At 45.9% G+C, this 15,660-nt stretch overlaps 1 protein-coding gene and 1 long non-coding RNA gene across 12 annotated transcripts in view; one reads left to right on the top strand and one right to left on the bottom strand.

Moving 5' to 3' along the window:
* Fry (FRY microtubule binding protein) overlaps positions 1–15,660 on the top strand; it is a 394,540-nt gene that overhangs the window by 269,199 nt on the left and 109,681 nt on the right. For all 11 annotated transcript variants that reach the window (XR_015633957.1, XR_015633958.1, XR_015633959.1 and 8 more), the window contains 5 exon segments: positions 1,540–1,711; positions 3,891–4,023; positions 4,711–4,818; positions 12,559–12,814; positions 15,376–15,558. Coding sequence is in view for 8 of the 11 variants with exons in the window: in XM_087578221.1 (XP_087434347.1) it covers positions 1,540–1,711; positions 3,891–4,023; positions 4,711–4,818; positions 12,559–12,814; positions 15,376–15,558 (852 nt within the window). In the remaining 3 variants the exon portion in view is untranslated.
* On the bottom strand, positions 9,683–12,400 carry LOC148002159 (uncharacterized). The gene is made up of 3 exons (XR_015634576.1): positions 10,582–12,400; positions 10,218–10,463; positions 9,683–10,058 (listed from the first exon to the last, which is right to left on the bottom strand). It is a non-coding gene; the product is annotated as an uncharacterized LOC148002159 (long non-coding RNA).

The following is a 15,660-nucleotide window of genomic DNA, read 5'->3' as shown; positions in this document are numbered from 1 at the left end:
AGTCATAGCACGGGAGGAAATATCTTGACAACCCCTAACAAAGGACTTCCTTCTGGAATAGATAAAGAACTCTTATAATCAATGATCAGAAGATAAACAACATGCTCTTAAAGTGAGCAGAAGCAATAGCCCCTGTGGAAGAAGAGACAGAGGCAGCCAGTAAACCTAGAAAAAGATGGTCACTGTCACTGGTCCCTGGGGAAATGTATGAGTCAGAAGGAGGCAGAGGTGCCCTGGGATGGGGTCTAGAGAGCAGGACCTTCATGCAGTTTCCCTGAGACTGTGATTCTGAGAGCAAGTGCCGGGCTGAGCCCTCACAGGACTCTTTAACTGATGCCTCTGGGAATGACATTTCTCCTCATGTGCCCGTGTGTTTTCATGGGTTTGATAAACATCCAGTTTTTAAAATTCATGCTCAAACTTGCTGGCTTTCATAACTAGAGATCAATAATAAATGTTGGCTGAGCATGGTGGGGCACACCTTTTTTAAAAATAATTATTGGCTCAGCGGTTAAGAGCACTGACTGCCCTTCTAGAGGTCCTGAGTTTGATTCCTGGCAACCACATGGTAGCTCATGACCTTCTGTAATGGGATCCGGTGCCCTCTTCTGGTGTGTCTGAAGACTACAACAGTGTACTCATATACATAAAATAAATACATATAAAAATTATTTATTTACTTTACATCTCAATATCAGCCCCTCTCTCTTCCCAGAACCCCTTCACACAAATCCTCCCCCTATTCTCCCCTCCCCCTCTAAGAAGGGGGGCCCTGCTGTGTGTATCTCGCCTCTATCCCCAGCACATGACGTCATCGCAGTCCCACTGAGGCCAGACAAGGCAGCCCAGTTAGGGAAACAGGATCCACAGTCAGGCAACAGATTCAGGGACGGCTCCCGCTCCGGTTGTTGGGGTCTGCATGAAGATCAAGCTGCACATCTGCTACCCGTGTGCAGCGAGGTGTCAGGGAGCTAGGTCCAACCTGTGCTCACTCTTTGGTTGGTGGCTCAGTTTCTGGGAGCCCTCAAGGGTCCCAGTTAGTTGACTCTTGGTCTTCCTGTGTAGTCCCTGTCTTCTTCAGGTCCCTCAGTCCTTTCCCCAGGTCTTCCATAAGACTCCCCGAGCTCCATCTAACGTTTGCCAGATTGATCTCTGGGAATTGAGGACAGCCTGACTTACCTAATGAATTCCAAGCCAACCAGAGCTACACAGTGACTTATTTACCTCAAAATACATAACTATTAGATAGTTCATGTGTGGTTCACATTTGGAACTCAATAGCTTCACACAGTCTTTGAATTGAAATCTGAGGTGTCTCTTTTTATGAAGAATTTGAGTCTGTTGTGTAACTCAGTTTACCTCAGTCACGGCTGCTCACAGAGTGAGTACTGATCTCTTCGGTGTCCCCTTCTATACACACACACACACCCCAGATATATGCCCCCTGAGTTTGGTGAGCATCTTCCTGCCTGTTTATCCTCGAGATAAACGCTGACAGATTCTCCTAGATAACTGGGCCTTTCGTTGCGTCTCTTCCAGAGAATGAACATTGGTTTGCGGGCGTTCCTGGTGATTGCCGATAGCTTACAACAAAAGGACGGTGAGCCTCCCATGCCGGTGACTGGAGCCGTGCTCCCTTCAGGAAACACCCTGAGAGTGAAGAAAACGTATTTGAGTAAGACACTAACTGAAGAGGAAGCCAAAATGATAGGTGGGTACATCCCTGAAAATCACTGTCGGGTCCTTACTGTAAGTGATCTGCACTCAAAAAATTCAAATAAAATGAATAAAAATAAATAAAAAGGAAAAGGAAAAAGGTCGGCAGGTGCCTGGCAAGACATCCCTGCATGGTTGTTGACTGATTCCCAATGGGTTCCAATCTTGGAGCCCTTCAAACTTGTCAGGACTTCCGGTAAATACTTTGCCATTTAGATGGTGGCCTTCATCTGGGTCCAGGTAAACATTAATATTGGTTATTGGTTATCTACACTGTACAGTAAGTTTCCACGATGTCTGTGTGTTTTGGCAAATTTGGTATTTATAATTTTTTTCATTAATTGATATTTCAAAGAAAATTCCTTCCCTTCCTTATTCTTTTTTTTTTTTTTTTAAGTAACATTGGTCTAATTTGTAAGGTAAGAATGCCAAGTCCCACAAACACTACAGGAGAATTTTTCTCTCTTGGATACATCTTCCTGAATCCAAAGAGGTGATTGTTTTTTTTAACACTTGTTTTTTCCCTTTCAAGTACTCAAATTTAGAAACTATTATAAACAGTTCCAAAATTCCAAAGATAAGAGAGAAACACCTGCAGAACTCTTCCTTTTAACATCAGTCTCCTTACGCTTGAGAGTTCAAGACACTTCATGTATAAGAAGTGACTCTCGGGGTTGGGGATTTAGCTCAGTGGTAGAGCACTTGCCTAGCAAGCGCAAGGCCCTGGGTTCGGTCCCCAGCTCTGGAGAAAAAGAAAAAAGAAAAAAAAAATGAAAGAAGTGACTCTCGGTACTTATTTCGTTAAAGTTTAATACAAACCAACTCTTGTTTGATTTGTTAGTGTGTGTGAGAGTATGTGTGTGTGCGAGTGTGAGTTAGTGAGTGAATATGTCTGTGAGTGTGTGTGACTGTGGGTGTGTGCATGAGTTTGTATGTGAGTGTGGGGGTGTGTTTATGAGTGCGTGAGTGTGTATGGGTGAGTGTGAATGTATGTATGTGAGTGTATATGTGAATGAGTGTGTGTGAGTGTGTACGTGTGAGTGTGTACGTGTGAGTGTGTACGTGTGAGTGAGTGTGTGGGGGTATCTTCATGAGTATGTGTGTATGTGTGAATGTATGTATGTGTGAGTGTGTATGAGTGTATATATGAGTGAGTGTGTGTGAATGTGAGTGTGTGTTTGGGGTGTATGCATGAGTGTGCATATGTATGGGTGTGTGTGGGTGGGTTTATGAGTGTGTATGCGTGAGTGTGTATGTCTATGAGAGTGTGTGTGGGTGTCATAAGTGTGTGGGGGTATGTGCATGAGTGTATATGTGTGTGAGTGAGTGTGTGTATGTGTGTGAGTGAGTGTGTGTATGTGTGTGAGTGAGTGTGTGTATGTGTGTGAGTGAGTATGTGTGTATGGTGTATGGGTGTGTTGCTGTCTTCTAACTATAAGGATACTTACATCACATGTAATGGGAACAATTTATTTCCAGCATTTTAAAGTTTATGAGTGAAGTCAGTTGTTTATTTTACTAAGCCTCAACACATGCATTTCCGAGAACAGTACACAGCTATTAAGCTCTTAGCCCCAAAGGAGAATTATTTATCATATAATTGCTAATGCTGGTAGGTTTTCTTGTTAATTGGAAATATGACATCTCAAAAGCAAAATTAATTACTTAACTTTTGTGCAAAGTCTTTCTCATTGGAATTTTAGGAATAGGGAGCCGGAGAGTTGCCTCAGTGGTCAAGAGCATCGTTTGCTCTTGCAGAGAACCCAGAGTGGCTTCCCAGCATCCACAAGGGCAGCTCACAACTCTCTGTAAATACAGTCCATAGGGCACAGCACCCTCATCTGGCCCCCACAAGTATTGCACACACGTGGAGCACCATATTTGCGTGCACACAAAGCACTCACATACAAAAAATAAAAAAGCCGATTAAACCATTTCAAAAAGTATTATAGCTCTTATTAAGTAATATCACCAATGTTAATTTGGTGAACATCTCCAAAGCGTGGTGCGTGCACTAGGAGCCAGGCAGACAGAGATGGAACCAACCTCAGCTCTGCGCTCAAGGAAATCCCAGACGGAGAGGAAGCCGCTTGACGGAGAATTATTGTAGATCCGGTGCAGATCAGGTTCTGTGACATATTAAGTTAAAAATATGGCTAACACATGTTTTTCAGGAATGTCCTTGTATTACTCTCAAGTCCGCAAGGCGGTAGGCAACATCTTAAGACACCTTGATAAAGAAGTGGGGCGGTGCATGATGCTGACCAATGTCCAGATGCTAAACAAAGAGCCGGAAGACATGATCACGTGAGTTCGGCCGAGAAGGCGGGGCGAGCGGGGGGGGGAGGAGATCCAAGCCAACTTTCTTCTTTTTAACTTGGAGGTTAAACAGAGGTGTTGACAAGATTTGGCCGAAAACCATCGCCACTTTTTTTTTCTTTTTTCTTTTTTCTTTCTGGTTTTTCGAGACAGGGTTTCTTCATGTAGCTCTGGCTGTTCAGGAACTTGCTTTGTAGATCAGGCTGGCCTCAAACTCACAGAGATCTGCCTACCTCTGCCTCTTGAATGCTGGGATTAAACACGTATGCCACCATTTGACTTTTTTTAAAAGTATATTTATTCGTCTTATTTTGTGTGCAAATTGTATGTATACGTGTGTACCACTTGCATGATTGTGCCTGTAAATATTAGAAGGGGGGATCAGATGCCCTAGAATTAGTGTTAGCGATGGTTGTCAGCCTCCCCGTGGGTACTGGGTCTCAAACCTGGGTCCTCTGTAAGGGCGCCCACTGTTCTAAACAACTGAGCCATTTCTCCAGCCCCTACGTCTAGACTTTTAAAAGACTTTTCATTGGCACTAATGAAGCTTTGAGGAGATAAACGTTTGAGGCCAGCACCAGGCTGTCCTTAGAAGGCTAATATACGTCTAATACATAAATTTAAATGGTTTTTCATAATCTTTTGACTTGCTTAAATGTTGTCTTCCATCTCCAGGGGTGAGAGAAAGCCCAAAATCGATCTCTTCCGGACCTGTGTTGCGGCAATCCCTCGCCTGCTACCTGATGGAGTGTCCAAAGTTGAACTGATCGACTTGCTGGCCAGGTGGGTGGGAACGGTCCCAGATGCCGTTCGATCAGAACTGATTTTTAATCTTTAGTCACGGTTCAGAAAACCAGAGTACAATGGTTATTTTCTACTGATGGAGATTTACTTCGTAAGGTGTTGTTCTAGGGCTTGTGTGTGAACAGGCGGAAGGAACTTAGGTCTGTCTTTGGTTTTTGTTGTTGTTGTTGGTGGTTTCTTTAGATGTGGGCCTTGTTTAGCCATGTGTGCTAGGTTGTTAAGTTCTCAAGGCTGAGATTTATCACCAACTCTCTGTTTATTCTGTTTTGAGACAGAGGCTCACGATGTCACCAGCTGACCTCAAATTATGACCTTCCCGCCTCAGCTTTCTAAGTAACTGGGATTATAGACCTGAGTCATAGACCTGGCCTGTATCAGTTTACAGTAGTTACAAAAGAACCAGGCAGTGGTGGCATTCACCTTTAATCCCAGCACTTGGGAGGCAAGGCAGGCGATCTCTTGAAGTCAAGGCCAGCCTGGTCTACAGAGTGAGGTTCCAGGATAGCCAGGGCTACACAGAGAAACCCTGTCTCGAAAAAACAAACAAAACAACAACAACAAAAACCTTTGCAAAATAAATACAGACATCCACGAGGTTACTCGCAACCCAAGGATGGGTCTGCACAGACGACTGGCGCAGAGTAGACCCTTGAGTTCTGTGGGAGAGTGGTCAGCTGTGGACCAAGGAAGCCAGCAGATAAAAGGTGCATTTGGAGAGGAAGGATCAAGCTTCGAACGGTAAAGAAGGTGTGTGGCCTCGCTTCGAGAGCTCGTCCCAGGCCTGATCCTCAGTTTGAGGTCCCTAGACTCCCTCATAGGAAAGAGACGTTAGCCTTAATTCTACCAGGAGTACTCCTGGAAGCTCCCAAAAGTTCTCGTTTATCGCTTTTCCCATCACCCACACGACTGCACAGCCCAACTATAACGTAAAAGCAGTTTGCTCTGGGCGAAAGTGACTCATTGTGTTTAGGGAACTTCCTCGTCTCCTATGATCTGAAACGCCATCTGAGAACAAACCCAGAAGGCATTAGATGCGGGATGTAAGGTATGGGAGGGAGAATGGAAGTCAGCTTTTGGGCGGGGGAATGAAAGGGTTAAGAAGGCTAACAATGAAGGGCTGGAGAGATGGCTCAGCGGTTAAGAGCGCCCGACTGCTCTTCCAGAGGTCCTGAGTTCAATTCCCAGCAACCACATGGTGGCTCACAACCATCTGTAAAGAGATCCGATGCCCTCTTCTGGTGTGTCTGAAGACAGCTACAGTGTACTTACATATAATAAATGAATAAATCTTTAAAAAAAAAAAAAAAAAAAAGAAGGCTAACAATGAAGGGATGTAGACACACACCCAGAGAGAGAGAATTTTAGCTTCAGGCTAAAATTATATGCTATTAATAAGCCATTTTAGGGCCTAATGAGATGGCTCAGGCGGTAAAGTTGCATGACAGCCTAAGTTCAGTACTCGGGATCCACACAGCAGCAGGAGAGAACTGACTCCTGACCTCTGACCTCAACATACATACCCTATCGTATTAGTATCCACACAAATGTACACACAATAAATGTGATTTTTTTTAAAACTTTTATTTAGGTTGGAGGGTTAAACTCTGTGGTTAAGAGTAATGACCACAGTATTCTTTTATAGAGAACTCCAGTTCAGTTCCCGGCACCCACTTAGCGGCTCATAGCCGTCTGTAACTCCAATTCCAGGGGATCTAATACCCTTATCTGAACATCTCAGGCACTCACGTGGTACATGATCATACATGTGGACAAAACATGCACACCTACACAGTCATGTGAATGCTCAGAATCAAACTCAGATTCTCTAGCAAAAAAAACATTCAATACTTGTATCCACTGAACCATCTCTCCAACTCCCATAAATACAAGTTTCAAAAATGCCATTCAGAGATGTTAATCTGATAACAGTGGCAAAAAAAGAAAAACCCAGGGAAGAGAAAACTACATTCATGCCCAACCTCCTAGGGATACCCAAGCCTGAGGAGATTCTGTCCCCTGGCAGCAAGCTTCACTTTATTTATTTAGCTTCTGATGGGACAAGGCGCTGGAGAGATGGCTCAGTGGTTAAGAGCACTGACTGCTCTTCCAGAGGTCCTGAGTTCAGTTCCCAGCAACCACATGGTGGCTCACGACCACCTGAAGGGACGAGGCCCACAGGCTAGTGACGGGACCAGCCTAGGATATGCGTCTTTTTTTTCTCGGCGACTTACTGCACGAGAGCCAGAGGGGAATCAACAGATGATCTCGACCTGACCTAACGGTGTGTGACAGAGAGCACTCTCTCTGGCTTTCTGAGGTGACTTTTACTGCCTAAGACCACCCCCACCCTCTTCCCACACATCTGTCCTGGGATGATGCGGACTATGAAGGCTGCAGAGGCTCTGTGACCTTCAGAACCAGGTCTCGGCATCCTCTGAGCAAGCCTCCCTCCTCACTTGTCACTTGCTGGCCCTCATCAGATTCAGCCATAGCCTGCGTGTGGCTTTCATGCACAACCTCCGGCCCATGGTTCCTTCTCTCTATTCCACGGTCAGAGCACACGTTAAGGACACGGGGTGGGGACAGGACACAGTATAAAGAGTTTGCCCTGCATACTTGAGGCTCTGGGTTTAATCCCCAGTGCCTCCAAAATTGTATAAGGCTTTAGTTTACAGCCTCAGCTTTCCTTAAGGACCCAGAAGGCAAAGTTGGGGGGATAGACCCAGATTGAGGTGAGCCTCCAATTCCAAAGAGACCCACGAAGGAGCAAACGGAGAATAGCAAAATACGCTATCTGCAGGAGCCGGTGTAGACGGAAGAGTGAGATCCGTTGAGGGTCGTCCACTCAAATACTCTCCTGGGGTGAGAGCAGAGGCTGGGGATAAAGAAGTCTCTGGACAAATTCCAGAATGGTCCTGAAGCACAAAGGAGTCCCCTGCCAGTCGCTGTGGGTGACGGCAGACAGGCTGACTACTGGAAGTCGGCATTTCTGAGGCAGGGAATGGGGAGATCAGGATTCGACCATGACTGCCAGGGGACAAGGTGATGCCACCTGAGAGATGGAGGAAGTGATCTGGGAAAACGGGAAGATGACAGAGTTTTCTAGAAAGTTTGAGCTTGGTGTCTCTGCTTTTTGTTTTACTCCCTGTGTGATCCAGAAAAAAAAAATACTTAAATCTCCAGCATACTTCTCCTCCCTTGGTGAAAATTCGGTAATCTTGGAAGGATGCCGTCTGTCTCTGAGACCTTTTAGAGTGGCGAATAGCACTGGGGTGTCTCCACCCTGGTTAGTCAGAGGTCTGTGGGAAAGCGCCAGCTATCAGCTTAGGGTGGGAGGGACGTGGGCTTTACTCAGAGATCTAGCCCATGATTGCCTGCGCTAAAGCTCTTGAAATGCCAGGCTTCTTAGATAATGTGGAGAGTTTCTACCGCTGCTTTGCCGTGGGTCTGTGTGCATAGAAGGCTTTTAACCTCTGAAAATCACCTTGACACCTAATCAGAGGATGCTGGAGTCTGCAGACTTTGGTACCAGACGTGCAGGGAGGGGATTGTCAGACATAGTTGGAATGTCTGAGCTATTTATAGCATCCTGATTATTCTCGTGTACCTCCTTATAAAGCCCAGAGCCGTGAGCGCTGTTTCTGAGAAGGGAAAAAGAACAAATAAATATTCTTGAAAGTTCAAGGAAAAAAAAATGGCCAGACTTTATCGGAAGCTCATGAAAAAGGCTTTTTTATAAACTTCAAAGAGCGGTCAGAGAGTTTCTCAGAGGGAGGTAAGGAGCCGGTGACCTGTACACTGGGTCCTGAGAAAATGAACCTCTTCCGATGTCCCACCCACGCGGTAAGGACTTAAAGGTGTCGTGAGCCACTCACATGAAATGTGGGGTTGAGTTGCCGCACAGGACGTGCATCGCCCTGCACCCCAAAGTCCAGTCAGGATGGCCGTAAGCTGACTCAGTGGTACAGTCCCCACAGCCCGTCCAGACGTGGGAACTGCACACTTCACAGTTACTCTGCAGTGCGCTTTACCAGAAAACGTCACAATTGGAAAAGCAAGACCAGTGTTTCTTCAGGCTCCCATCCCTTCTTGGCTGAGCTCTGTCAGTAAGGATTCAAGTGTGCATCTCCGAGTAGCTGCTGCAAGCCCGCCCATCACCCCAGCACTTCTGGTTACCCCTGAATAGCCAGATACACAACTAAATGGCAAACTGCAGACACACGGTGGAGTGTGGAAGGAGGCTTGCTTCAAGCTGCTAAATGTCTGCTTTGATAAGTATTCTTTAGCTCAGAAATCACCCTGTCAGCCTAATGGCTGAGTCCGAGAAAGCTTACCCAGAGGGCTTCCTGGAGGGGGTAGACATTGTCTTAGCATTGTGGTCAAACCCCAAGCCGTCCTGCACTCCTGTCTTAGTGCTACAGCCTGCCTGGCATAGCATCTATACACCATGAGCTGACCAGAAGTCATGGTGATTTTGTCTGGGGGATCATTACAGGAAGGACTTCCATCTGTCTGTCCAGCATTGACCGACATTTCCGTTCAAATAAAGAAGTAAGACACACTGAGATACTGGGGCACGGCTCACAGAGCCGACTCTTTTCTCTACATCGCTTTCCATTAGCACAGCATGCTCACTAACGAGAGCGGAGGAAGTGGGTAATACATTTCAGATATCACGGAAAGCGACTGAGGTACGGAGCAGTCTCAGATGCATCCACAAATCAATAAAATAATAATAATAATAATAATAATAATAATAATAACAACACCGATCAAAAGCTACTTTTCAGTTTTCAGTTTGTATGTAAAAGCAATGGTGCTTGGTCTCACGGAAGCCCTGTAAGAAACCAGATCTTTTAATTAGATTTTTTTTTTTTCCGGAGCTGGGGACCGAACCCAGGGCCTTGCGCTCACTAGGCAAGTGCTCTACCACTGAGCTAAATCCCCAACCCCTAATTAGATGTTTTAATTAGAAAATTTTCATGTGTATAGTTGCAGCCTGCCCCTCGGTTTCGGGGCTCCCTTCAGAACCCTTGATGGTGTAGCCAGATCACAGCTTCCTCGTGATAATACCTTATGTGTCCACCGTCATTTATACAGAAATGTTTCTGCCAACTGGTCTCTCTCTTCAGCTTAATGGTCTGTTGCTTTGAAACACACCCAGATAACCGAATCGTTGACAGGAACTTTAGCTGATTGATAGGAATCCCAGAGCTTGCCTGTGGAGAAGGTTTATGCTGGGAGTCACTTGTCTGATTTGATCAACCAAAGGACGGTTTTGTCCGACTCGGAACCTCCCCCTCCCTCCAGGGCATCTTTCTGCATCCAGCCACGCCCTTGAGCAAGAGGCACGTGCCCTTGAGAATCATGCTACTTACTTGTTCTAGACCACTGCAGACAGGGCCCTGGGTGTCTCGCAGTGGCACCATGTCCTGTGAGAAGCATCTTTGTGTTCAATGTCTTATCTGAATCCCAATGCCAGGCCCTGATGCCAGACAGCTGGAGGGAGAGCCCCACTGGTGTTGGTTTTCATGGCTAGGTCCCTGAGGAGAGTTCTCGATTCCTCCTTGGTGGTTTTATTTATGTTATTCAGTATTATGGTATTTGAAACTCTGTTCAAGACCCTATGAAACGGGGGTTGGGGATTTAGCTCAGTGGTAGAGCGCTTGCCTAGGAAGCGCAAGGCCCTGGGTTCGGTCCCCAGCTCCGAAAAAAAGAACCAAAAAAAAAAAAAAAAAAGACCCTATGAAACGAGAGATCCGTTTCTTAAACAATTTTCCTTCAGTCTTCAAGTCAAGTCAGACTTCTTCATAGGTTGCTTCTTTTTAACTCTCTCTGCTGTCTTTTAACTACTGCGTCAGACTCTCTTGAAAAATAGGGGAGTGGTCAGCTATACTCACGTATTTAGCATTCAAGGCCACATCATTTCGAGAGGCGTGGCCACCTAGACTAGCAAAGACTACACCACCCTGGGGGATCCTGAGGGCTTAGAAAAATCTTGCACTGTGGGCTGGAAGTTAAGGCCTATTCCAGATGGCAGAGTGTTTGCGAGCACGTGGTAAGACGAGGACTGAGTTACTCTCATTGAGAAAGCTCTCTTCCTCTGAGTACAGTGTGGCATAGCTTCCGCCCTCAATGCCGGTTCCAGAACTGTGTGGCTTTGTTCAAGTAGACACAAGAATGCGCCACAAACTGGGGGCTTAACTAAGAGCACTGATGGCCTCTCAGGTCCAGAGGCTGCAAGTTCAAAACCCAGGTGTTGCTTTCCTGTGAGCCCGGGGGAGAGAGTTCACTTCTGTCCTCACACCATACTTCTGGTGGCTTCCTGGTGACCTCTGGCATTGCCTGGCCGGCAGAAGTATCACCGTGACTGTTTATTCTCCCCGCCAATGGTGCTGTCATTATTTCTACCTTCTCCTGGTGCTTGTCTCTCCCCAGAAGTCCTCTTGCAGGGTTTGCCAGTCTGTATTTATCTCTGGTCATAATTCCAAATAGGTTTGCTTTATAGGAGGGGGGCAGATGTCAACACATGAGTTTTATACACGACCTGATTCAAAACAGTATCCCCATTATGGACTAAGATCTGTTCACTTAGTGCTAATTCCCAGCTACTACACTATTCTACTTCCTTAAAATGTGGTTTGATATCTGTGGAAGATTACGGTCCTATATGTCTTAGGAAATAAACAGCTATAAATGTAGTCGATGAAAATCATAAACTTAAAACAAGAAAAGCGGTGGGGCAGGTGGTGGTGGCACAGGCCTTTAATCCCAACACTTGAGAGGCAGAGGCAGGCAGATCTCTGAGTTCAAAGCCAGCCTGGTCTACAGAGCGGGTTCTAGGACAGCCAGGGCTACACAGAAAAACCTTGTCCCAAACAAAAAAAAATTTTTTTTACAAACTAGCGAATTCAAACTATGAACAACAAGATACTTTGAAACAATTTAGAAATGTGCAGTGGGGATTGCCCAGTGGTTAGAGCACTGGCTGCTCTGGCAGAGGACCTGGGTTTAGTTTCCAGCACCCACATGGCAGCTCATAACCATCTGAACTCCAGTTCCAGGGAATCCATTACTGTCGTCTGGCTTCTGCATGTACCAGGCACAGATCTTGATACATACAGACAAAACATTCATACCCATAAAATAAAAATAAAGCCAGGCTTGGTGCACACATCTTTTATCTCAGCATTCAGGAGGCAGAGACAGGAAGAGCTCTATGAGTTCTAGGCCAGCCTGGTCTACATAGCGAGTTCCAGTCTAGCCAGGGTTATACAGGGAAACCCTATCCCAAATAATACTAATACTAATTAATAACAACAACAGTAATAAAATCATTTTTAAGGGGTAGCTCACAGAGGTTCCAGGGGAACTGGTACTTTGTAACTCTTAAGTAAATGTAAAATTAAACTTTAAAAAAAGTTTCATGTAGGTGATTTATTAAGAATGGGGAGGGGAACACCCCTATAGAAGGGGAGAGGGAGGGGCTAGGGGGCTGATGGACAGGAAACTGGGAAAGAGAATAATGTAAATAACAAATACCCAATTTTAAAATAAATGGAAAAAATAAATTAAAAAAAAAGAAAAGAACTCTTATTAAAAAAAAAATTCACAGAGGCTGGCTTTCAGCCACCAAGGAGAAGTAGAGAATTGCACATCCTTTCTTCCACCTAGAAGAAAGTGTAATCAGTCAGCCATCTTGTTCCCTCCTCCTCCCAGGCTCTCCATTCACATGGATGATGAACTGCGTCACATCGCACAGAACTCTCTTCAGGGATTGCTGGTCGACTTCTCCGACTGGAGGGAAGACGTCCTGTTCGGCTTCACCAACTTCCTGCTCCGGGAAGTCAATGATGTGCATCACACCCTCCTGGACTCCTCCCTGAAGTTGCTTCTGCAATTGCTCACCCAGTGGAAACTGGTCATACAGACACAGGGAAGAGTCTACGAACAGGCCAAGATCAGAAACTCAGAGGTGATTCCCCCAGACTGCCCACTAATGAGCTCAGTTTTCTGTAATACACACACACACACATGCACACATATATACAAACATACACACAAATGCACAGACATAAACGCATATACACACACATATACACATACACACAAACATACATACACATACACATATATACACACATGTACACACATACACACAAACACATAAACACACACATATACACACAAACATACATACACATACACATATATACACACATGTACACACATACACACAAACACATAAACACACACATATACACACAAACATATATACACATACATATATATACATGTACACACATATATAAACAAACACATAAACATACACACACATGCTATACACACACATGCACAAACACCCATATACACATACACACACAAACACATAAACATACAAATACACATATATGCATGCACACAGACATATACACATACATAAATATACACAGATATACACACAAATATATAAACACATAAACATACAGACACACACTATACACATATACACACACAAACACACATATACACACACACACACAAAGGGAGCCTAGGGCACCTTTAGAGTTCTTCCTTCCCAATACCTCAGGCCTACCTATGATGCTGGCCCTTAGTTCTTCCGCCAGCCACATTGTAACCAAGAAACACAGCGTGCAATATGCAAGAGAGGTGGACTTGTTCACTGCAGCAAGGCCATGTGAGGAGCAGAAATGGTGGCATTGGGGCAGATAGAGAGAGGTCCAGCCCTTAGCTGTCCACCAGGCTGTTTTTTCTGAATTAACATTTATTGCTTCACCCTAGATTTGCACGGACAAAAAGGTGCTCTTGAGGTTTCTTGGTCACTAGCGAATGGTAAAAACGATTGTTAGCAGTCTGGAGCGTGCATTGAAGGGGACCAGGGTCTCAGAGCCACAGGCGGGCCGACACTGGCCATGCAGATCTCGGGTTCTAGATAGACAGTATCATCGGGGGCTCGGAGACCTTCAGGGACTTTGGGCAGCCGTGCAGCACCCACGGAAAAGTGAGGGTGCTGTCCAGGTCCCTGTGTGCACTGACGGAAGAACAGGAAGCCCAGTGGCTTTGAAAAAGGGAACTGAGTGGCACCTGCCCTGGCCTCTTAGTTGTCTTTGCTTGAGGGTCATGTGATTGCAGTTTGGGAACTTCCAGAACTCTTCACGAAAACATGCAAAGCATAGAATAGACTCTACCTATGAAAGTGTAAATTAGCGTGTGGGCTTAACCCTATAACCCCAACACTTGGAGGCGAGGAACGGGGAATCATGAATTCTAGGTTACTCTGAGCTGCTGGTGAGCCCCTGACTCAAAAGAATACAGGTAAAGGGGGGCAGAGGGGCAGCTCAGCAGGGACGTGTGCATACTGCTCTCCCAAAGGACCCGAGTCCCCCTGTCAGGTAGCTCACGGGTACTCCAGGGGTCTGACACCCTCTTCTGGCCTCTCCCTGCACTCATGTGCGCATAACCCAGAGACAGACACAAGCCTGTCACTAAAAGTTAATAGAAGCCTTTTTAAAGTTTTTAAAAATTAAATACAAATGAACCACAGTGAGCTCTCCCTGTCTAAAAAAAGCCCTAAGTTCTCTTGGAAAAACTCCAGCTTTGGGCTTGAGCTGCCACTGGGGGTAGAGAACTTGCCCTGTGTTCAGTATTCTCAGTACACACTGATAATTTATTTCTCCGTCAGGGGAACGAGCCAGTACAAGCCAGATTAGGTTAGATTATACGCAGGTTTATTAAGAAGCTGCTCTTGGCCGAATTCACTGGCCCCAAGGACCCAGGCCAGGCAAGCTACCCTGGGGAGGTGGGGGAGAGGGGAGAGAGAGAGAAAGGACACTTGCACACATAGAGAAGGAGAGGGAGCAAGGGAGGAGGGAAAAACCAAAATTTCTGAATTACATATGGGGAGGAGTCTGGGGGTCGGGGAGGGCAGCCCAGCACCTGGGCTGGAAAGTTCAGGTTTGGGGGCAGGGTACGTCAGGTAGGGCCTGAGGGATGCTGGGAGAACCTGGATCTCAGGTCTGCTTTGATATGTAAAATATTCACCTCATCCCAGAGTCTGAAACCAAACACACATATACACCAGTACCACCAAATGTGTGTGTGTGTGTGTGTGTGTGTGTGTGTGTACACATTCATACATACGTATATACATACACTAGTATCAATAGAAGGTAAAGTGTTTGAAAATCCAACGTAATAGTGTCTTTTGTACCTAGCAACTTCAGTGAAAATAAATCAGACCACTTTGATCACAGCCGTAGCATAATCCCAAATGGTGTGGGCAGAGAGGCAGGACTTATCTCCTCACTATGAACAGCCTTCAAACAGTCATTTCCCACCAGAGATAACAGACGGCAGGCGTCACCACAAAGCACCCGTTGACCTGAAAGGCAAAAAGGGAATTCGGATATTTCATGAGTAATAATCGGTTCACACACTGTCCCTAAGCTGTCCCGAGAAGCTGTGTTTCTCCCCTTGTTGTTTTGCTGACCCCGAAACGTTCTTCTTGCACCACAGCTCATTCCCAACGGCTCCGGCCACAGGATGCAGTCAGAACGAGGCCCGCACTGCAGTGTCCTCCACGCCGTGGAAGGCTTCGCCCTCGTCTTGCTCTGCAGCTTCCAGATGGCCACACGCAAACTGTCCGTGTTGATCCTCAAGGAGATCCGAGCCCTCTTCCTTGCCCTGGGTCAGCCCGAGGTATGGGGTGTTCTCCCAAAGCCTCCTTTCGACAGCTTCGGATTGGAAATTAGCAATAACACGTTACTACCGGGTGTACCTAATATATGCAGGGCCAGGACT

The sequence above is a fragment of the Rattus norvegicus genome, chromosome 12, assembly GCF_021556685.1.
Source record: "Rattus norvegicus strain SHRSP/BbbUtx chromosome 12, alternate assembly SHRSP_T2T, whole genome shotgun sequence".
In the NCBI taxonomy this organism is placed as follows: domain Eukaryota; kingdom Metazoa; phylum Chordata; class Mammalia; order Rodentia; family Muridae; genus Rattus; species Rattus norvegicus.
This window is presented reverse-complemented; position numbering and strand designations above follow the sequence as displayed.